This window comes from Cibotium barometz, chromosome 7 (genome assembly GCF_041138505.1).
Source record: "Cibotium barometz isolate CiBa-2024 chromosome 7, ASM4113850v1, whole genome shotgun sequence".
NCBI classification, from domain to species: Eukaryota; Viridiplantae; Streptophyta; class Polypodiopsida; order Cyatheales; family Cibotiaceae; genus Cibotium; species Cibotium barometz.
In genome coordinates this window covers 20,637,931-20,662,531 of record NC_141052.1, presented here as the reverse complement: position 1 = coordinate 20,662,531, position 24,601 = coordinate 20,637,931, and the positions used below count along the sequence as shown (strand labels likewise).

Here is a 24,601-nt window from a genome sequence, read left to right as displayed (position 1 = left end):
TCAACTTCAACCCAATGCCTTTCCTCATCTATCAACTGCTCCAAAAAAGATTTCTTATATGCCAAACCGAACTTTTGAAAGAGGAACACCTCATGTGCAAATGAGGGTGCCACATGGGCACGAGTAATCCTATACCAAATGTTAAAATATGAATACTTGTGTATGTGACAAGCAATAAAAACTAAAGTGAGACTGAGGCACCTACTCATCATTAGTGACTCTCAAAGCCAACAACAATTCACCCTGTATTCTTTTCTCCACATCGATGAATTGGCAAACAACCTTCATGTACATTTGAGGTACATGCTCATAACCTACAAACCTAACTCATTATAAGGAGAAATAAAAGAGAATCAAATTATTAACTTAACTCATTCAATGTGAAAGCATTAACTTACATTCTTGTATGCATTGCATCCATGCTTTGAGTCTTTGATTGCTATCCCAAATATAAAACTTATGACCCTTGAGATCGTGCTAGTCTTCATTGACTACTTCTTCCTTTATGGCATCCTTGAATGGGATTTTTCCACCCTTTTTTATTTTAGCCAATCCATTCCAAGAATACCATCATAAATATCAAGGGGCCTCACATGGAAGTAGCAAATGGTTGGTTTACCATTGAGATCAAACTCTAGATCCCCTATGGTATGCTAAGAAATTACTTCCTTTGCCACACTAGCTAGCTCAATGACCATTTTTTGTGGATGGTTTTTGATTAAGAACTAAGTGTCTGATGCAGTTTGGTGAAAGAAGTAAATGAGTACTTCCATAATCAATCAACAATTTAAAATGCATACCATGATGGGATGTTGGTGTCTAGATCACTGAAAATTATGATTTTCACCTTGGTGCTCTATCCAGCATAAACCCAGGCTCTGGCCTCCTCTTCATCTTCAAGGGTTGCTACCTCATATTTGATCACAGCAACTCTTCCTCTTCGACGACCCTGTACTTGATATTTCAAGGGCCTTGAACTCTATTTCTTTCTTGACTTGGTTGTTGAATGGAAGCAATTCTTCCCCTAGATTAGTTTGTGGGTTCCTGGGAAAGTTTGGAGGAGGTAATTTTGAAAGGTTAAGAGGCTTGGGGAGATGAGGGAATTCAACAGAACATGACCTGGTTGATGGCAATCGTGTCACACTCCACTTTGCCATGCATATCATTCTATAGGGTCTATGGGCGAGGAAAGAGTGGTAGTGAATTTCAACCATTGATCTCGGTCGATTGAAGGGTGATCACTACAAGAGAATGAGAACATAGCTGCACAAACTAGAGAGACATGGAAGTGAGAGAGGGGCCATGGGCAAATTTGCGATGTGGAGGGGTTTACGCGGCTATTTACTACACAGCTATATGCATGGCTATATGCACGGATATATGCATGGATATATGCGCATCTATATGTGTGTCTATAAGCGTGTCTATACTGATATATGACCCTTGAGATCGTGCTAGTCTTCATTGACTATTTCTTCCTTTATGGCATCCCTGAATGAGATTTTTCCACCCTTTTTTATTTTAACCAATCCATTTGAATACCATCATAAATATCAAGGGGCATCACACGCAAGTAGTAGCTGGTTGGTTTACCATTGAGATCAAACTCTAGATCCCCTATGGTATGCTGGGAAATTACTTCCTTGCCACTAGCTAGCTCAATGACCATTTTTGTGGATGGTTTTTGATTAAGAACTAATTGTCTCATGCAGTTTGGTGAAAGAAGTAAATGAGTACTTCTAGTGATCAATCAACAATTTAAAATGCTTACCCATGATGGGATGTTGGTGTCTAGATCACTAAAAATTACGATTTTCACCTTCGTGCTCTACCCAGGCTCTGGCCTCCTCTTCATCTTCAAGGGTTGCTACCTCATATTTGATCATAGCAACTCTTCCTCTTCGACGACCCTATCCTTGATATTTCAAGGGCCTTGAACTCTATTTCTTACTTGACTCGGTTGTTGAATGGAAGAAATTCTTCCCCTAGATTAGTTTGTGGGTTCCTAGGATAGTTTGGAGGAGGTAATTTTGAAAGGTTAAGAGGCTTGGGGAGATGAGGCAATTCAACACAACATGACCTGGTTGATGGCAATCGTGGCACACTCCACTTTGCCATGCATATCATTCTATAGGGTCTATGGGGCGAGGAAAGAGTGGTAGTGAATTTCAACCATTGATCTCGGTCGATTGAAGGGTGATCACTACAAGAGAATGAGAACATAGCCGCACAAACTAGAGAGACATAGAAGTGAGAGAGGGGCCATGGGCGAATTTGCAATCTGGAGGGGTTTACGTGGCTATTTACATAGCTATATGTGTGGCTATATGCACGGATATATGCGCGTCTATAAGCGTGTCTATACTGATATACGACCCTTAAGATCGTGCTAGTTTTCATTGACTACTTCTTTCTTTATGGCATCCTTGAATGAGATTTTTCCACCCTTTTTTATTTTAACCAATCCATTCCAAGAATACCATCATAAATATCAAGGGGCATCACATGCAAGTAGCAGTTGGTTGGTTTACCATTGAGATCAAACTCTAGATCCCCTATGGTATGCTGGAAATTACTTCCTTGCCACCAGTAGCTAGCTCAACGATCATTTTTGTGGATGATTTTTGATTAAGACTTAATTGTCTGATGCAGTTTGGTGTGAAAGAAGTAAATGAGTACTTCTAGAATCAATCAACAATTTAAAATGCTTGCCATGATGGGATGTTGGTGTCTAGATCACTGAAAATCATGATTTTCACCCTGGTGCTCTATCTAGCATAAACCGAGGCTCTAGCCTACTCTTCATCTTTAAGGGTTGCTACCTCATATTTGATCATAGCAACTCTTCCTCTTCGACGACCCTGTCCTTGATATTTCAAGGGCCTTGAACTCTATTTCTTACTTGACTCGGTTGTTGAATGGAAGAAATTCTTTCGCTAGATTAGTTTTTGGGTTCCTGGGAAAGTTTGGAGGAGGTAATTTTGAAAGGTTCAGAGGCTTGGGGAGATGAGGGAATTCAGCACAACATGATGTGGTTGATGGCAATCGTGGCACACTCCACTTTGCCATGCATATCATTCTATAGGGTCTATGGGCGAGGAAAGAGTGGTAGTGAATTTCAACCATTGATCTCGGTCGATTGAAGGGTGATCACTACAAGAGAATGAGAACATAGCCGCACAAACTAGAGAGAGATGGAAGTGAGAGAGGGGCCATGGGAAAATTTGCAATCTGGAGAGGTTTTCGCGGCTATTTACGTAACTATATGCATGGCTATATGCACGGATATACACGCATCTATAAGTGCGTCTATACTGATATACGACCCTTGAGATTGTGCTAGTCTTGATTGACTACTTCTTCCTTTATGGCATCCTTGAATGAGATTTTTCCACCCTTTTTTATTTTAGCCAATCCATTCCAAGAATACCATCATAAATATCAAGGGGCATCACATGGAAGTAGCAATTGGTTGGTTTACCACATTGAGATCAAACTCTAGATCCCCTATGGTATGCTGGGAAATTACTTCCTTGCCCCACTAACTAGCTCAATGACCATTTTTGTGGATGGTTTTTGATTAAGACCTAAGTGTCGGATGCAGTTTGGTGAAAGAAGTAAATGGGTACTTCTACAATTAATCAACAATTTAAAATGCTTACCATGATGGGATGTTGGTGTATAGACACTGAAAATTATGATTTTCACCTTGGTGCTTTGTCCAGCATAAGCCTAGGCTCTAGCCTCCTCTTCATCTTCAAGGGTTGCTACCTCATATTTAATCATAGCAACTCTTCCTCTTCCACGACCCTGTCCTTGATATTTCAAGGGACTTGAACTCTATTTCTTACTTGAATCGGTTGTTGAATGGAAGTAGTTCTTTCGCTAGATTAGTTTGTGGGTTCTTGGGAAAGTTTGGAGGAGGTAATATTTTTGAAAGGTTAAGAGGCTTGGGGAGATGAGGGAATTCAGCACAACATGACGTGGTTGATGGCAATCGTGGCACACTCCACTTTGCCATGCATATCATTCTATAAGGTCTATGGGCGAGGAAAGAGTGGTAGTGAATTTTGACCACTGATCTCGGTCGATTGAAGGGTGAATTCCATAGGGTCACCTTGAATTGGATGACTCGTGGTAAGGTCTCTTCCTATAAAGGTTTAGCTCAAAAAAGTTCATCCTCAAGGCTGGTCGGCTACATGGATTCTAGCCGATGGTTGGGCGAGGGTTTAAGCATTGCACAAATCCGCTAATGGATTGAGCCAAGGTCATAGTTAGAGCATACTTCTTTGAATCTAACAAAGTGGGAGTAGTAAGCATCCATTGATGAATTCTTTTAGGTCAAGCTATAGAACTCATTCATCTTCATGGTTTTAAAGTCTAATGGAAGTACCTTTCCTTAATAACTCCCTTGTTTTGTTCCCAAGAGAGAGTGTTTTCTTGACACCCTTTTCTCTACACATGACTCCTTCCACCATAGCTTAGCATCACCAATTAGTGGAATGGCCCAACATAGATTAGTTGGCTTTATTAATACCAACAAGAGAGAAATAGTTAGTCATGGAATCTATCCATGCCTCTACACCTTTACCACATCTTTTCCTTCTCCTGAGAAGGAAGAGAGTTGCATCTGCTTAAGCACAAATTTCCTTTCAGCTTCTTCATCATGTTGGCGTGAAAAGAGAGAAAACACTTTAATACCAAACTTGGGGAAAAATAAAGAGGTCAAAAAGATATTTTTTATGTTTTATTACATTTTGTGATGAAGGTTGCGTGTTGATTTACAATACTTTTGCAAAGGTTATTTAACCCTATGACAAACTTGGGAGGCTGTTTTGTAAGATCCAAGGCATAGATTTTGGTGGAATTAGAGATTCTTGAAAATCCCAGATGAAACCTACTAGAGATCCCTTAAAATAACGAGTGAAACCCACCACAACAATGAATCCTATGCTTGGGGATGAAGTGAGTGATCTGATTACATGTGTAACATGAGTCTCCATTTTCATCAATGACACTTTGATCTGGGAAAAGAGTCCCATAGAATAAGAAGTATTTTAGTACCATAAGCTTCTCTAAAATCTGAAGGATGAATAGCTTGGCATCTATAAACTTGTTCAACTCTACTAGCAACAAATATATATTCACGAGAAGAGGGAAACAATAGAAACTTCATCCTTGATACTGGCGGTCGATAGAAGTCTAAAAAGTGACTTGCCCAAGATCTTCATTCATCAATTGGTTTGACTACTAACTAGTCGAAGGTTAATTTGAGTATTTCTACTGTTCAATCAATACTCATATGACATCATACCTCTAATACAAATGTCACATATTAATTCTCTCTGTACTCTTAACATGGCTCTGATACAACCTGTAAGATACCTCCTATACCCTTCCTTCCTTCAAGGTAAAGAGGGATGTCACTACCAAACTTTCTATGAAGATCGCCTAATCGGGAGCTAATTATTGACTATCCGATATACGAATATATTCATGATCTTGGGGGTATGACCTATATTATCTATATTTTTTTCTTTGGAAAGTTTTTGACTAGTTCGGTCCACCCTATGGCCCACTTTTCAGATTCAGGATACGATCAATGAGGTTTTTAATTACTAAGCACATTATTGGTACATATGCATCACATAACGAAATTCCTTAATTTAATTTCCTTCATGGGTTCCTTTATCCCTTAATGCCAACAAATCATTTTAAAAATGATACATATATAATCATAAGCTTCAATTACAATACAATCTGGAAAACATCCCTTGGAGCACCAAGTTACATATACAAACTAGGCATTGCAACCGTTGTGGTAATAAATTATCACATATTAGTAAGCTGAAATGTCCCCTCACTCACCTATACTAACATGAAACCTATCAAGCTCGGGTTTGCAATCTTCGAAGGAGCCCTCACCCTGCTTTGTGGTGGGTTAACCATTATAAGAAGTTGCCCCAACCCCATAATCTTCGAAGGAGCCCTCACCCTGCTTTGTGGTGGGTTAACCATTATAAGAAGTTGCCCCAACCCCATAAATACTCAAGATTTTTTTACCCTGGGTAGGGAATTGCCCACTTGCCCAAGAATGATCACTTTGAAATGGTCACCCCTAAGAAAAACACGTCCCTTAGTTTATTTTCAAAAACTTTAGAATATACTATTGGCCTTGTCCTAATCATATATCCACATTTCGCGTAACAATCCATGCAACAAAAATTCTCACATAAGAGAGATAACCTCTTCTATTTTCTTAAAGAAAAATTATCTAGTTAGATACATTGGACAATCCCTTTTCTTAATCAAGAACTTCTAGGGTTGGTCCCATTTACACGCTGAGGTGGAGGTGCAATATTTGTGATTATGGGGATGTGAGCTGGTCCTCCACTTCCTTGGGAGACATTTGGAGCTACTGCTATTCAGTTGTATCCTCATCACAGTCAACTACCATTGGACACCCATGTCCTCTACATTGTGCATGTCCTTCACAAGCCATTATTCTTTATTGTGGTTGAGCCTTTGCTTATTACCGAGAAGTAACTCAGATGGCTTGGGAGTTGAGTGGAGATCCTCTCTTACGTAGAATATATTGAGAAACTCTTGGAGATAGAACCTCTAATCTCTCAGTTTATTCTTCAACCACTAGGTTTTAAATATAGATCATATCAAGTTGTAGTTATTTTCTTTATCCTAGCAGTGAAAAATGGAAGAAACGATGAAAGAAATTGATTGATTGAGAGAGAGAGAGAGAGGGGGAAAGGGAAAGGGAGAGCGAGAGCGAGAGAGGGACTAAAGATTGAGAGAGAGTGTGAAGGAGACTAAGATAGAGAATCTCGGAGGGAGAAGTCCATGAGTGGGTGAGGGAATTAGCAATGGAGGGGGAGTGCGCAGGAGACTAAGATAGAGAATCTCGGAGCGAGAATTCCATGAGTGGGTGAGGGAATTAGCAATGGAGGGGGAGTGTGCAGGAGACTAAGATAGAGAATCTCGGAGCGAGAATTCCATGAGTGGGTGAGGGAATTAGCGATGGAGGGGGAGTATGTGAGTGGTGAGGGCGTTCACTAGCAACGGAGTATAAGACCAGTGGTAAGGGGGGCTGAGAGAGATGGGGTGAGTAGTAGCGAGGGTGGTGAGGGGCTACGCATGAGCGAAGCATAGAGAGTGAGGTTGTTGGTTGCTAGTAAGAATGAGTGGTGAGGGGGGGAAGCTAGAAAAAGGTGGCGAGGGGGTTGGCTGGCACGAATGAGTAGTGAGGGGGGATATACGGTAGCAAAAGATGACAAGGCAAGGGGGTTGGATGGCACGAATGAGTGGCGTGCGCTAGCAGATGAAGGTGGCAAGGGGGTGGGTGTGAGTAGAGGGAGTGAGGGGGCTGGTTGGACGTGGCGAGTGAGTGGGGAGGGCTATTAGGGACGAAATGGAGGGAGTGAGGCTGAGCCGTCGGGAGCCGTCGGCTGGGTGACACTTTATAGGAGTACAAGGGAAGGGGGGGAGGGGGGGGGTATGAAGAAGGAGTCGTCAACGCCAACACAGAGGAAGAAGATGTGGCCGAATAGCATGGCTGGCCGATGCGGACGAAAAAAAATAAGGCACGCATTCACCGCCGGCAGCCTGGCCGGTGGAATGAAACGACAAAGAACGTTTACGTTCCAGATCATCTAGCGACGAGTAGAGGACAAAAGGCAAAGGGAGGGGGGGAAAAAAAAAAAGAAAAGACAGGATTTTTTAACGAAGCATATATATATAAATATATAAACTTAGGAAATTGTTTTTACTAGCACAAAAAATAGAGATGAAAGAAGTCACTATCATTCTAGAGAAAATGATTCAGAAGTAATAATTTATATCCAACAATGCAGTTAAGATAAATCTATGCTAGTTTGCCTCCAATATTTGGAAAAGATATCATGAAGGTTATTATGAATACTAAATTCCTCATTATGAATAATAATCCCCTCATTATGATAATTATTTTTATATGTGATAGTACTAGAAACATGAAACACATGTATTGACAAAACAAATTGACTACTTACAAATACAACAAAGATAGGAAAATAATTTGAGATACACTAATGATTTTTAGATATGCTTGTGATATGCCAAGTACATGTTTTGTACCTTAGTCGATGAACCTTGGATATCATAATGCTACATGTATTTGTAGACATTTCTCCTCATAATATGTCGATATGTATTTATAGGCCTTCATCCTCATTATGTCTTCTTTCTTTTGTGTATAGCTTTCTGATGAATGAAAACCTCATGTCTTTACATCTCAAAAACCTTGTGAGACTTAAATCAAAGCTTCAAGTTGAAATCAATAAGATAAAAGAGAGAAAAGTGAGTACGTAACACTTTATTATTTAAAATACTATAAAATAAGATTACCACTGTGCAAAACTTTACAAAATATCTTATGTTTTATACCATTTGAATGCAAATGGTATAAAATTTAAGCTCAAGTTCTATGCAAGAAGGTGTACTTATCAACATCTTTCTAGTGTATGTTGACTTATTTCATGTTTTTTTTAATAATATTTCAATATTTTTATATTTCACAAAGGCAATAGTTTTTTACACAAGTATGTGAGAAAAATCAATATAATTTTATTAGGCCCCTAAAGATGTGGAATTATTTTTTAAAAATGTTAAATCTCTTAGCATTATGCTCTCACATGCACATGTGAATGTACTCATGTGCATGCATCCACAAGCATGTGTGGATGCTAACACTTACAATTTTATATGCTTGTGAACACACATATATGCACATGCACATGTGTAGCCATACTTGTAAAGCAAGATCGTATGGAGCTTTAGCATATTATGTAGTCTTCAGACTTCACTTTAGTGTTAGCACTAGGATTGAGAATCTATTCTATTCAAACATGGCATATTCTTATGAAGGGTACTTAAATAATGAAGAAGTTTAAAAATGAGTACATGGTGATAAGTAGTAAGGATTGTTTTTTTATAAACATCCATTATATATAATAAATGCTTGGAGAAGGCTAATTACTTGTACATGCGAACATATTATTGATCAATTTTTCTTTTCGTATGTAACTTCCCATGAACAATAGAGCCATAAATATTACTCAACCTCAATTAAAGAGAGTGTTCATAGAATTCTTCCTAGTTATCCAAAAAACACACTATGAAACAAAACATAAATAACACCATGTACAATGTCTAAATTTCTTACCCAATGTGAGTCACAAAAGTCAATCTTTTGCAAAGGAGATAGCTTCATTTAGCTTTATCTATAATATAGTTATGTTCTTCACAAAGTAATATTGAGACCTCGTTTTCTCCTTTGACTCAGTCTAGACCTTGAAAATTTGCAAGGTTCATTCTTGATGGCTAGAGTTTTTCCTCCTTCCATAAGCTTGGCAAGATACAGTTAGCAAGATCCACATGATTCATCTCCAAAGTCCATTTCGTTTTAAAATGGTGTGACAAGGATATCCATAGTACCACTAGGTTATGGCCCATGGTGATTTACTTGTTGTATGATAAAGGGAAACCTCTCTATTTGATGTGGTATCTCTTCAAATATCACATCCTAGCTTAGACCAATATTCTTTTGGTAAGAATTTAAAAGGTAATAATCATTTGGACTTCATACTACTTCCTAAGAATATGTATAATTTATGATCATATATAAATTAATATTCTCAAAATTTTGAAATGCACAAACTATTCACACCACCCAAAGTTTTTCAAGTGTGTAATGTTCACCCAAGTAGTAGTGTTATTTGGAGTCATTCTTTTGATCTCCTTTACTCTCTTGATAACAAATTTGTAGACAACAATTTTCACTCTCTTAGTATAAAAGAAATAATCAAGATCTCTTTCATTAACCATACTTCTAGTATAAATAATCTATCAAATCTTTTTTCCATTAAGTATATTACTTATACAATTTCATAGGTTGCATGGTTTCTTATTTGTAATTTTTCTTTATTGCAAATTATAGACTAGAAAAAGCTACTAGTTTTACAAAAAACATATAGATTCAATACACATGAATTATCATAATCCTCCTCCTCCTTCTCTTCTCAATATCTTGAAAAAAAAATGTATTCATTTTTACCATATCTAGCCATTGTTTACATTTTTAAAACTTAATGAGAATGCAAACTAAGAAAGTATAATAATACCATGCTATTTAGTGTTTAGTGTCTACACCTAATCAAAATTATATAAATTACTTAGGCTTTTGCCTATGATATAGGTGATGTTATACTTATGAGTACTTTGGATGTTTATTTCAAAAAAAATGTGACAGAGGGTTGCTCACCTTATGAGGAGAGATTTTCTCACCTTATGTGAAAATATCCTCTAAAAATAAAAAGTTCAAATATTAGGTGAGATAAAACATAAACTTACAATGCCCTACTTATTAGTAAAGAAAAGGAGAAATCATTACATATGTGTTGCATGCTTGTGGAGAGAAGAGAGAGGAAAATCGAATTATCTCTTAGAGGAGGGAGATGAGTTTGAGGGAGATGAGGGGTTTGCCAAGGAGGGATATGAAAAGAGGCAGATGAGCATTGAGGGAGACAAGGTGAGGGTTTTCCAAGGAGAGATATGAGAAGAGGGAGATAATAGATGCACGTGAGGGTTGCCAATAGAGGGATATGGAGGTGCCAAGAAATGAAATTTTAACTACATGAAGTGCTAGCTACATTGTAACGTATGGTAACATGAGATTCTTTTCTCTAGTAATGGTGCTATGGGAGATTTTGTTTTCGTGTATGCATAAAGGGCTCTATGAATAAAGAGGCCTCTCTGCATAGAGATATTATGTATAAGAGGCCTATATACATGCATATTATGTATAAGAGGCCTATATACATGCATATTAGAGCATACACATGGGTATGCTCTAATATGCATGAATATCAGAGCATACACATAGATCTAATATGCATACATACATATGTATGCTCTATGAATGCATAATAGAGCATGCAAAGCTCTAGCATGCATAGAGCTATGCTTTATGCATGCATAGAGAATACATATGTTCCATGTATGCATATTGGAGCTATGCATGCATAGAGAATACATATGTTCCATGCATGCATATTAGAGCCATGCATGCATAGAGAATACATATGTTCCATGCATGCATATTAGAGCCATGCATGCTCTATGTGTGCTCTAATATGCACGCATGTATATGTATGCTTTATGCATGCTCTATGTATGCTTTAATATGCATACATACAACATGAAAAGTGATCCAATTAATATGCACGCATGTATATGTATGCTTTATGCATGCTCTATGTATGCTTTAATATGCATGCTTAGAGAATGCATAAGAGGCTTCTATGCCTATGCACTGACTCTAGTCTATGATTATATGTCTTCTTCTATGCCTATGCATTGACTGTAGTCTATGATTATAGGTCTTCTTTGTTTTGGTCTCAACACCCTAGCCTTCCTATTGAGGTAAGCTGTAAACCTTAAACCCTTTCTGTTAATGGTACACATTGGGATGTATGCATATTAGAGCTCTATATGCTCTATGTATGCTCTATATGTATGCATATTAGAGCTCTATATGCTCTATATGTATGCATATTGGAGCTATGCATGCTCTATATGCATGTTTATTAGAAGCTTACATTAACATTTCTTTTTTTCCGAATGCATATTAGGAGCTTTACATTAACATTCTTTTTTTTGTGATCTTAGTTTACCAAGAAAAAACAACCATGCTAGCTAAGTACCTAAGTACATACATATGCCCATCTCATAAGGGAGCAATCATATTCTCTCGTAGTAGCTCATATGAGTTTTAAGTTTTTATGTTTATGCATGGGTAGATGGTAAAAAACTTGCAATGATATGGTGTCACGGTCTAGGATGAATTGTCAAATATGAATAAACTATGCATTTGAGTTTTAAGTATTTATGTTTATGCATTGACATTGGATAGACGGCAAACAACTTGTAGCGCAATATTACGCATGAAAGAGGAGTAGATACCCCAGCAGTCTGTGAGCAATGTTAACTCTTACCCTCTAGCTTGAATCGTGAAGGAGATGAAAGGCAAGAGGCTATGTGAAAATTGAGGTTTCATGCAAAGAGAGGGAAGTGCAGTTTTTGTGGTCCAATACCCAAATTTCAACTGGTAATTACTCATCACTCGGGTATTGGTTTCTAAAATTGATCATATGGCTAGGAAGCTCTTTAAATGATCTTTCCACTCCTGTAACTAATTTCTTTATCCTTTACTTCATTGATGATCAGAATTTCTCCCAAAGTTGCTAACTTTTAGCAGTTTTATATTCTTGTAGTAAAATGCTCATAACTTTTCGCTCGGTTGCCCATTTTCGAAAGTTTTTATATAGACGCAAAGCTCTCTTCAAGCTCTACGTACTTATGTAATCCTCTTTTGTACAGTCTAGATGGATTTAAAATTGCAATTCTTTGTGTATCTCTATTTTTATAGACTTTTGGCTATTATTTCTTCTTAGTAATAATTAATTCCTCTTAATCTCTTATCAAAAAGCAAATCCCATGTATCTTATCCTCTTGTAAGTGATTGCTATATTCTTTTACTTTAAGATGTTCTGTCCAAATTGCCCAATTCGAACGGATGAACCTTACCAACATTCCCCGTAGGTTTCCGTTCACATAATCCTGAGTTGGAAGATTTTCTTCAAACAAAGAATTGCCTCTTGTTTGGAGCTGCAAGACTGATAGAAATTCTTGCTTTTCTTGAGCCTTTCATCTTTCCTTCCATGAATTATGATCTCACCTTTGATGTATTTATCCTTATCTTAACCTAGGGGAGAGAAAGGGAGGTGAGGAGACTGTGAGGTTTCATACAAGTGTGTTTTGATTCTAAGAAGTGACCGAAGTCAAAACCCCAACTTTGTGTCACACTAGAATAAACATTACTTAATAGTTGTTGATTTATGTACAAGACCAAACATCTTAGTATTGATACATACCATATTTATAACTTTCTATAATATTGCATTCCAATATGTATAGTTATTTTTATCATCTCATCTAGTAAAAGACCAAACATCCTAGTATTGTTACTATACTATATAGTATATTTAGAAATTGTTATAATATTTCTTTTCCAGCATGTGTTTATGGGTTATGTGTGTGTGCATATATGCGATATAGTATGCTATACTATATAGTATATTTAGAACTTGTTATAATATTGCTTTCTAGTATGTATTTATGGGTGCACGCACGCACATGTGTGTGTGCATATATGCCCAAGCACAAGTGTGTGTGTGTGTGTGTGTATGTACGTGTGTGTGTGTGTGTGTGTGTGTACGTGTGAGCATAATACTAAGAAGATTTGACTTTTATTCTAGTATTCATTTTTTTTAATGCCACATCACTGGGATCCCAATAAAAAATATTTCATTGTTTCGTATACTTGTGTAAAGAGCTCTAGTAACTATATGAAACATGTAAATATCAACATATTATTGAAAGAAACAAAGTAGGTCAATGTAAATTAGAAAGATAAGAAATGTATCTTCTTGCAAAGATCTTGACCTTGAACTTCTTCCACCATTTTCATCTAAATGGTATTAAACATAAGAGAGTTTGTAGTTTATGGCACACCTTATAGTATAGTTTTTTAAAACAATAAAGTGCTTTCAACATAATTTGAATATACTCACTTTTGCTCTTTTTATCTTACTGATTACAACTTGAAGCTTTGATTGAAGTATCCCAAGGTCTTTGAGATGTAAAGATGTGAGGCCTTCACCCATCAAAATGCTGTAAAATAGGAAAGAAGAATTATTAAGGAGAAATGCCCACACATACATAAAGCCTCTATTTTCTTGAAGTCCAACTTTGTGATGGCACATAAAATGTAGTTGACATATCAAGTATATCTCAAAACATAACATGTAGTTGACATATCAAGTATATCTCAAAGCATATTCCTATATCTCAAAGCATATTCCTAAATCTCAAAGCATATTCCTACCTTTTAAGTTGTGAATGTGTGCTTAACAAAAGATTATAAACAATAAGAAAGAGGGTTTGAATGGCATCAAGCCATAAAAGATAATCACCATTATTCTATTATGGCATCAAGCCATAAAAGATAACCGCCGTTATTCTTTTATGGGATGAAGCCTAAAAGAGGCTTTTTATGGCATCAAGCCAAAAAAAATATAACCACCATTATTCTTTATGAGAAGGTAATATTTAAATAAAACATTAACAGAACATACTTTTATATGTATTACTCAATGACCACATGAAATAAGAAATAGAGTACATGCTGAAGAAACATCACACATGTGAAGATGTTTCATTTTTGATATTTTATCAAGCATTGAATATAATTGATCCAGAAAAGGTTATAAAAGAGAACAACTTAGGCTTGAATGGCATTGATCCATAAGATGGGCATTGTTATTCTTTTTGAGAATGTAATATTGAGGCTTGACTAACATTGATCCATAAGATAGCCATTGTTATTCTTTTTGAGGAGGTAATAGTCAATCAGATGTTTTGACCCTTACTTATGGATAATAAATAAGTAAGGTAACATTGTAGTTTATAATACTCAATCAGGTGTTGTTACCCTTATTCATGGATAGGAGGTAAGTAAGGTTATTCATATTTTTCATCTTTTCTAGACCTATCAATAAAGAAGATAATGTGAGAATAGATGGAGCTTAAGTTAAAAAACTTGATAAATTTCTAATACTCGAATTGGCAGGTTCCATTTCTATTGAATTAGGAGGTTCTAAAGTGATTTGAAATAATCAGAAATGTATAGTGAATTTTCTATTGAGATGGAAAAAACAAAAATTAATCGGAATTATTTAGCGTATCATAACTAGAAACAAAATTCAAAGTATATCATCTTGTCACCCCCTCGCCAACCTCTCCCTCTTCAACTTTCTCGCTCTCTCTCAGGCATCTATCAACTCCCCTCTTCCCGCTCTCTCTCTTGATCTCCCCCTCTCCTGGCTCTCTCCCTCACTTTGTCCCTCTCACCCCACTTCTCTTATTTTCTCAACCCTCTCTCACTTTCCTTCCTTTCTCTCTGGTGGACTGGCCCTCTATCTCCCTCTCTCCATCTCTCACTATTTCCCTCACAATTTGTCTCTCGCACTCTCTCTCTCTCTCACACACACACATGCATGTCTTACAAGCTTGAAGCTATGAGAGTGACGTTCTTGACTGGGAAAAATCGAAATAAAGAAGACCTTTTGGAGATATAGTAGTGTTTCTTTGCACCTCAACTCCCATCTCACTATGTTTCTCCTTCTCCACAGTCAAACATAATAGTAAGATGTGAATGCACTCATGGCTTTCCACACTGCCTGGTCTTCAAATCCTTCATCATGGGGGGACATGGCAACAGAACCTTGCAAGAGCCCATGGCTTGGGATAATGTGTCATGTCAAGGGCACACAAGTCCAATTGCTCTCATCAATCAGAAAGTAATGGGAATCCTTCCTCATAGGAGAAGTGTCAAATCTAAGAGACTTGGATCTGTAAAAAAATCCAAAGCTAGGTGGGACACTACCAAAAGAGATAGACAAATTCACAAACCTTAAACCTCAAGATTGTGAGATCACTAAGAGGAGGAGAACTGATATTGTCAATTCAAGTACAAGGTGGGGTGATGTGAAAGGACAAGGGAAAAGATAGACCATGCCAAGGAAACATATGAGTGAAAATGAATATTGTAAGCAATTATTACGTGCATCCAGGTTAGCTCTCTTTATTTTTTCTACTATATGGACTCAGCTTTGCAAGTAAGTCCAATCTTAACTCAAAACCTTTTCATAATTATTTGACTACTTGGAGAATAGTTTAAACTGATTTTGTATTTGAAAGTAAGATGAGTTGATACAAAATGAGATGATCACCCTAGTTAAACCATCCTAAGTTATGACCAAAATTGGAATAATGGGGTTCATAGTTGGTCTACCAACAGGACATGACTTGATTCCTCCTAGGAGTTAATTTGTACCTAACCCTATCATGTGATTTCCCAAGACCTCCTATGATTTGGCTTGGCAATGTCATTGTTCTATTAAGTACTAGGACAAGATCTGAATTGTTGGCTAGTAAGCAAAATTATAGAGCAGTGATAGGACTTCCAGAAAGGTGAATGGCTCTTATATGGGATTATCTATTTTGGTTTTATAAAGATGTTGACAAACACGGTCTCAAAGTGTGAATGATGTTGACGATGAATTTGTGAATAAGGGAACTCCCCCTAAGGAAACCATTCCGAAAAAATTGGTTTGGGGAAACCATTTTGATGTAATACATTTAGTGATTAGTCTGGGGCAACTAGGTACTCCTCACTTGGGGAAACCATTCTCATGTAATATGTTTAGTGATATGTCTGGGGAAACTAAGTACTCCTCACTTAGGGCAACCGACTCTAGAAATACTTGGAATAAACGTCAGGCCAGTTGCCATCGTTGTAACCCACCACGAGAGGCGAAGCAAGGGTTCTTTCTAGTAGTTACAAGCCTGAGCTCAAAAGGTCCTCCATAGCAAGAAGACGATGAAGGGGACACTTCTTGTTATACTATGCAAGTGACTTTTTGTCACGATGTTTATCAGCTCTAGTCAGAGCAATTGTCGAATGAAAGGCCTGGGCAAAATACTTCTTGGACCATTACCAACCAATGTCAACAAACTAGAATGGAATTTTTACTATCCTAAGAGGTAATTAGAAAAACAACCCAAGACTAATTTTCACTTGACATTGTGAGGGCTCTGGATGATGACCTCTATAACAACACCAGATACCACACAAGAGTGAGATTGCAAGAAATGGGGGATCACAAATCACCTACTCAAGAAGCACTTAACAAGTCAAGTGTTACCCTCTGAACCCTTCTGAATAAAAAAAGGCCCAAACAAACTTTTGTTACCTCTTTGGAGAAATGGATGTAATACCTTGCTCTTTCTCTAGACCCATATACTTTTATCCACCCTAAAACAACTCAGCAAAAAACCCCATGATGATAGCCTACACCTTGACCACCTTTTGGTTCTATATCAACCTCCCTACTCAAATCCAAACCTGTCTTGCTTCCCACTCCTCTTAATAACCAATATACCCTATCTTTCTTCCCACTCCTCTTAAAAACAAATCTGCCCTAGGTTGGCTCCCCTCCTCACAGTCCAAAGTAACCTATCCCTTGTATCCCTTAGGGTACCTAGATCCAAAACACAAAACAAACCCCAAGCATATAGAGCTAACCTTCAGAGGTGCTTGATCCAGCGAATCACTCTTCCTTGATCTCCCAAAATCTATAGTTCCACTCCACCCTCTAGCTTCAAAACAACAACAGCGAATCACTCTTCCTTGATCTCCCAAAATCTATAGTTCCACTCCACCCTCTAGCTTCAAAACAACCTAGACTAAACGTTCCCCAGTTGGACAAACTCTACTTCTATACAGTACCTCAATTCAGGTCTGAAATTCTAAGTTCCTCAGGTTATTTTGATCCAAGTTGTAGATCATCCAGCAGTTTTTTGTATCTCTTACCTGACTTTGTCCAACTAAAACATGGAACTCTTAAACTTAAAAAACTATGTTCACAGATGAACCTCTTTGAACCGATCGTATAAACCAAGTCCCATTCTATGGTTAGCACACTATTCAATCTCTAAATTCCAATTGAATCCATTCAGTTAATGAAATCAAAACTGTATAATCAAACACTCACTCCACTCTGATCATAGTACTCACAAACTCAAAATCCAAAATTCATAGTAGACCACAACCTGCTCAAACATCAACACCTCAAATACAAGCTGTTCTAAACAACCAAATTGAACTCCAATTTTGACAGATTCAGCAACACTTTCTCCTAAATTGAACCCTTAAAGGAAAGACAAAAAATGATGACAAGAATTATGATTTCAATGTTGAGGAGCTTGAATCAAGTGAGGAGGAGGAAGCTGTCTATTATCTATTCCCAACTATAATCTTTCAAATCACAGCAGAGCTGACATCAGATTCAACCATGTTGGAACCTAGGGAAAAAGCCAAGTTCCAATAGAGTGTCCTATATGTGCTTTGGTCCTCGAATTCTTCTAGGCCTTCATCTGCTCAATAACCTCTACTCTGGCTTTGGATCCCACATGCTCAAAATGTCCAAATCCTTCTATACTTCCACCACACCTTCTCATAGTAATGCTTCCTCTTCAATTTCTCTTTGATTCAGCCTCTTTGAACATCCAATTCCTCCATCCCCTGTTGTCCAACTTCTTTGATCATTCAGAATTCAAGCTCTCTCCTCCTGTGTTTAGCTCCACGTCATTTTCCCTCTCAATCCCATGTTGTTGTGCACCATGCATTCCCCTAATTAGCAAAACTACCTAGCTTCCCTTGGCCCTTTCCCGGCTGGTGGCATCTTCCCCCTATGCCAAGTAGACTAACATCTATGTTTAGACATTGGATATACACACCAGTGCTGCGTCATCCCCATGTGCATGATCAACCATGAGTTGTTCTTAACACCATCTTATATACACTCACTTATCTCCCATTATCCCTACATCATGGACATGCTATGATTATTTATAGTCATCCTCTCTTGGACTTACACTCCCAACAAACCTATGTCACCATGTGAACAAATTACATGTGGATGCGAGATGCAAATGACCATGCATCAACATCATGGACATCATTCACCATAGCTCTTTCTCATCACTCTCTTCATTCACTCAGCCACCTACCATTAAACACCAGACTATCAAGATCCAAGGACTACCTAGAAATACTTTTTCTCATATTTACACCTACCATGGGATTTTGCTAGGGCTCTCATCCCGCAAGCATCACCAAAATTCTCCTCACAACCCTGTTAGGGGTCCATAATGGTAATCTTGGCATGGATTGGTTAGAAGAAAATAATGCCAATCTCAATTATGAGACTTGGAAAGTCTCAAGAAGTAGTTACCTCGGGGAGAACTAGTAGCGTTTTTGGAAGAAAACTATTGAGGGTTTTATGATGCTGAGCAGAGATTTGTCGCTACTTCGCAGCATTTTCTCGCTGCTCAAGCAACGTACATAGTAGTGAAAAAATGATGCTATACTGTAAAAATATCACGCTTCTTTGATGCTACGTAGTTTTTATCTTTTGAATACAATAAACTTGTACTCTGAGTTTTTTTGCAAGTTCATGCCTTTATCTATCACTTCTACCTCTCCTACCCTATCCTTCTCAAGCTCAAGTAAGTATATCTACTCTTTTCCTTTATCTCCTATGTAAACAAGCTTTCCATGAAAGCTTTCTTGTGAGTATTTCGTTTCTATTTCCTCTCTTTTAAGTTTTTCTTTTCTTCTTTTTCCCTTCTTATTGAAGCTTAATCATTACAAGTATTTTCCCTAATTAAGAGCTCTCCATTTAAGCTTCATATGGTAAGAGATCTTGATTTTTCTTAAAACTTTTTTTTTCTTTACTTGGTTTACTTTTGTAGATTTTTAACACATACAAGCCTCACAAGAGATCTCTTTCTTGTAAGTTTCTTCTTTTCATTCTTTTACATGTTTAACGGGTTTGTAAGTTTTAGGGCTTTTAAGATTAGGGTTTGTTATTAATACTTTTTTTTCTTAATTTGGTTTGATTTTTTTAGGTTTTTAACACATACAAGTCTCACAAGGTAAGATATCTCTTTCTTGTATGTTTCTTCTCTTATGCTTTTACATGTTATAGGGTTTGTAAGTTTAGGGTTTTAAGATTAGGGTTTGTTATTTTTTCCATGCTCTATGGATAGCCTTTATAGATCTGTGCTTCTCTCAAGAGATATCCATATGCCTTAGCCTCATGCATGATACTTATGCATGAGCCATATGCACAAGCAATATGCATAAGCTTTATGCATGAGGCCATATGCATGCCGATAGCTACATAGGCATGCTGGGAGCTTCCAATCCATGTTGGTAGCTACCTACATGCCCGTAGCTTCCACAATGCATGCCGTTAGCTACCTAGGCATACCGGTAGCTTCCAATGCATGCCGGTAGCCTCCAATGGGAGAGCCAGTAGAAACCTAGGCATGCCAGTAGCTTCCAATGCATGTCACTAGCTTACTAGGCATGCCGATAGTTTCCAATGCATGCCAGTAGCTTCCAATGGGAGCCAGTAGCAAGCTAGGCATGCCAGTAGCTTCCAATGGATGCCAATAGCTACCTAGGCATGCCGGTATTTTCTAATGCATGCCAATCGCTACCTAGGCATGCCGGTAGCTTCCAATGCATGTTGGTAGCTATAGCCATATGCATGCATTAGCCTTATGCATTATCCATATGCATAATCCTCATGCATTGAGTATGCAGAAGAGTTTTAAGTATTTATATTTTTTCTTGGACAGATGGCAAATAACTTGCAGCGCGGTGTTACACATGAAGAAGGAGTCAATATCCCAATATTTGTAAATAATATATTAGCCTCAAATTGTTCTTATCTTTTATCTAAAGAAGGTTATGTTAAATAACAACATAATTGTAATGTTAATTTATTTGTATGTCTATATCTTGAAGCAGCCGCTCTCTACGCAAAATAAATATGATTTTACATTATAACGGTGTTTGGAAGCTCTACTTGAAAGGGTGCAAGATGAAGGATATATTGTTACTGGAGGACATGATTGGCAAGCATGGCAAGTAAGTACATTCAACGGTGGTGCAAATGTCCAAGCAAGAAGCAATGGAAATGTGAGAAGCAAAGGGGGTGGAGCTACAAGGAACAATAATAATCGCAATGCATGAGATGTAGACTCCCTCAATGTAACCCCTAGCTCCATAGATTTTTATTAGACTTTATCTTGTATATGAGTTTTTTGGAATTATACACTTATGTAATTCCACCAAGTATTGTAATTGAATTTCGACAATCCTAAAACCATGAATTGAAATTGTCCTTTTTTTTGTATTTGTCAAGTTTTAGATTACACTTGTTGATGATAATGAGTAGGACATGAAGTTGTGTTAGTTTTACTATGTCTACATTAAAAAAAAAGAGTTGGGATAGACTCGAGAGTCTTATGTAGACTCCCAGTCTCTGCCCCAACTTTCTTTTACTATGTAGTACATTCGCTGCTTACTAGCACAAATAGCAGCAATATTTTGCTACTGTAGAGCAAAATATCACTACTATTTTTGTTGCCGGTGAATAACGAACCCGTTTTGCAGCAAAAATAGGCCCAAAATGGGGCCAACATCTCCGTACCCTTTTGGTTACAAAAGCGCTGCTATTTTCGATGCTAAACCCTCATTTTGTTATAGTGTGAAATGTCACTATGTGAGTGCATAGAGCTCAAAGAAAAAATCTAACAAATGTTGAAGCAAGAATTCATTAAGTCGAGTGTATCACCTTAGGGAATTCTGATCCTATTTTAGAAGAATAATGATAGAACCTTACAGTTATGTATTGACTGTAGTAGGCGGTCTAAATATGAAAAAAAAATCCCTAGGATTGACAAACTTCTAGATCAACTTCACAATGCCAAAGTCTTCACAAAGATTGATTTGAATTCTAGTTGCTATCAGATTATAGTCAAGAAGACACCCTAAAGAAAACATTCAACTCTAGATATGGGCATTATGAATACATTGTGATACCAATCAGGTAGACTAATGCTCCATTCAATAGGATCATGCAAAATATATTCAGGAGGCAGCTAGATAATCATGTCTTGGTGTTCTTTGATGATATTCTGATTTACATTAAGGATGAGAAAGATAATGAAAGCCAAGTTAGGGAATCCTAAGAGAGCATAAACTCTTTGCCAAGAAGAGTAAGTGCATCTTCTTTGTATACAAAACTGAATGCTTGGGATCCATTGTCTTAAAATAAAGCATTTCAATTAACCCAGCAAGAGGTTAAGATTAAGTGGATTGACCTCAAAACCTCAAAAAGTTAAAGGAATATATCGATCGCAAAAGCTACCAAAAAAATATTGTTGGCATAGTTCTTGATTGTAAACTACCCTTAGCTAACTCTAGCCTAACCTGTTATCCAGAAGTTGATGGTCAAATAAAAAGTACAAACCAAATTCATTGAAGACATCCTTAAGTCTCAATGTAATCCAAAGCTATAGTTGCAATACCTACCATTGGTAGAGCTTAGCCTAGCATAGGAGTATAGGTATGTCTTCTTGTAAGCCTTTCATTGAAGACATCCTTAAGTCTCAATGTAATCCAAAGCTATAGTTGCAATACCTACCATTGGTAGAACTTGCCTATAACTCAGCCTAGCATAGGAGTATAGGAGTATAGGAGTATAGGAGTATAGGTATGTCTCCTTGTAAGCCTTTTTTTTTTGTCAAGATTGTATAACACCATAAAATTGGTATGATGAATAGGATAGAAGCCCCTAGAAAAGTTATGGGTGTCATGGATCAGCAAATGAAAGCTGTCAAAGCTGCCCAAGATAGACAAAAGCACTACGCGTATGCTAGAAGAACTTAGTGATTCAAAAAGGAGACATGGTCTTCCTAAGGGTACATCCAAAAATATCTAGAAAAGTACAAAAAGTTGAGCCCTCACCTTATTTCACAAACGAAACAATGATAAAGCCTATGAGCTATTGCTAGCCCCCCTCATTTAAAAATGCATAATATATCCCATGTAAGCCTTTTAAAAGCCAATGTACCTAGTCCTCACCATATCCTAGATGATGAGAAAATTGTTATGCCTTCCTAGAGCACTTTGTAAATTCACCCAGTTAGAACTCTCAATCTTAGAAATAGAGTCATTAGGGAACATCTAGTTTAGTGGAAGACTTCTTGGCAAAAGATGCTACTTGGGTAGATGAGTCTAAGTTGTATCAAGATTTTTCCTACCTATTGTGGCAAGATGAGGACATCTAAATTTCTTTAAGGGGAGAAGGATGTAAAATTTTACATTTTCTCATATGTGACGACCTCCCCTTCTGCATACATACATATATATATAATAAAGGAGGTGTCCAACACACACACACACACATAAATATATATATATATAGGTGTATAATAGAGGAGGTGGCCAACAACTTTCCAACCACCCACCCCATTAATCACTAGCTCTAGTGTTGCCTTCTCCACTAATTAGCCTCACAAGTGCTGGTCATAACTAGAACCCCCACATTTTTCTCCCTCTCCTTTCTCTCCTAAAAAATCCCTCCTCCTCTCTCTCATCCCCTCTCCCTCACTCCCTTGCCTAGCCACCCCCTCACCACCCCTCACGTGCTCTCTCCCTTTCTCAACCCTCATAGCCTCTCCATCCCCCTATGGATACCCCTCTCCATCCTTACCTACTCTCATTCCTTCTCCCTCATGCACCCTCTCGCCACCCCCTCTCTTATTAAACAGGTGACACACACACCCGCGCCAACTCTCCCCCTTCAACTCTCTTGCTCTCTCTCAGGCCCCTATTGTCTCCCCTCTTCCAATTCTCTCTCTCCTTCTCCCCCTCTCCAGCTCTCTTGCTAGGAACTATTGAAAAGACCCCTGAGTGGACAGGTAGTGAGCTGCTGGTTGCCAATGATGCCATAGATACTCTGATGAAGGAATGATTGGAAATTAAGATTCAACCGGATATTTTGGAGGATTGTGATCAGTGATACTATGGTTTCATTAAATGATTATTTTAAAGATGGCTGAATATGTGAAAAAGGCCATTTCATATTGGGTGTGTAAGTGGCATGACTGGTGTTAAATTTGTATGAATATCTGGCTAGGGGGCCTGGGAACTCTTTTCCCTCGTACCCAGGACAAAACCTAACCAAACTCTAAATTCGATCCCATCACTACAGTGGTTGGGCGGTTGGCTAACCCATGGGACTAGGCTGGACTGATGGATCCGTAAAATAAGACTCAATTATCTTATAATTATTTCCCTCTCTGAAATAAAAGAATGATTCTGTTTTACCGTGTTTTGATCTAGAGAGAGAAAATATCTAGAGAGAGGTAGTCCAAAATTGAGATATTTTTGGATATAAAAATTCTCCTAGTGTCTAAAATGGGTTCCCCTAAAACAGAAATTCAAAAAGAACTTTCCAATGTGCAATTGGAATTAATTGGAAATAGGTATAAAGGACCTTAGCCTAAGGGTCTAGATTTTTTAAAAAAATTAGATTATGGTCCAATTAAGGTTCCTATGGGCCAATAGAATCAATTCATGTGGGGAGGAGATAAATCCCATTTGTAAGAGAAGATACCCAAAAATGAGTGAATGCCCACATAAGATGAAGAGTATTACAAAAAAAAAAGAGATTTTGGGTATAATGATTCCATTTTGACACATGTGTAAGGAAGGGGAGTCCCTTCAAGGAGGCGCCTACTTCACACGCTTGAATGAGTTTTAAACTCAAAAATAATGTGATATTTTTATCTCCCCTCTCTCTTGGATCAAACCAAATCAAAAGGGAACCAAACTAGGTCCAAATCTTGTCCAAATTCAACCAAACTAAACCTGAAAAATTCTAGCAATTAGTTGGACTTGGCTAGAGGCCTCCCTCACCTATAAATAGATCCTTAGCCTTTGTGAAAAAATAGGAGAACTATACTATGCCAGTATTATGCTGAAATAATGATAATTTTTACTAAT

The 24,601-nt window shown here is 37.6% G+C and overlaps 1 protein-coding gene across 8 annotated transcripts in view; it reads right to left on the bottom strand.

Moving 5' to 3' along the window:
- Positions 1-24,601, bottom strand: part of LOC147636774 (uncharacterized) — an 80,611-nt gene that overhangs the window by 23,673 nt on the left and 32,337 nt on the right. For 2 of the 8 annotated variants that reach the window (XR_015266203.1, XR_015266204.1), the window contains exon 3: positions 8,128-8,253. The exons of 1 other annotated variant lie outside the window; for it this stretch is intronic. Coding sequence is in view for 1 of the 7 variants with exons in the window: in XM_086800302.1 (XP_086656428.1) it covers positions 13,659-13,782 (124 nt within the window). In the remaining 6 variants the exon portion in view is untranslated. Of the gene's footprint in view, positions 1-8,027; positions 11,008-13,629; positions 13,783-24,601 lie in introns of those variants that run through there. 5 more of the 8 variants (XR_015266207.1, XR_015266206.1, XM_086800303.1 and 2 more) reach the window with 4 other exon arrangements.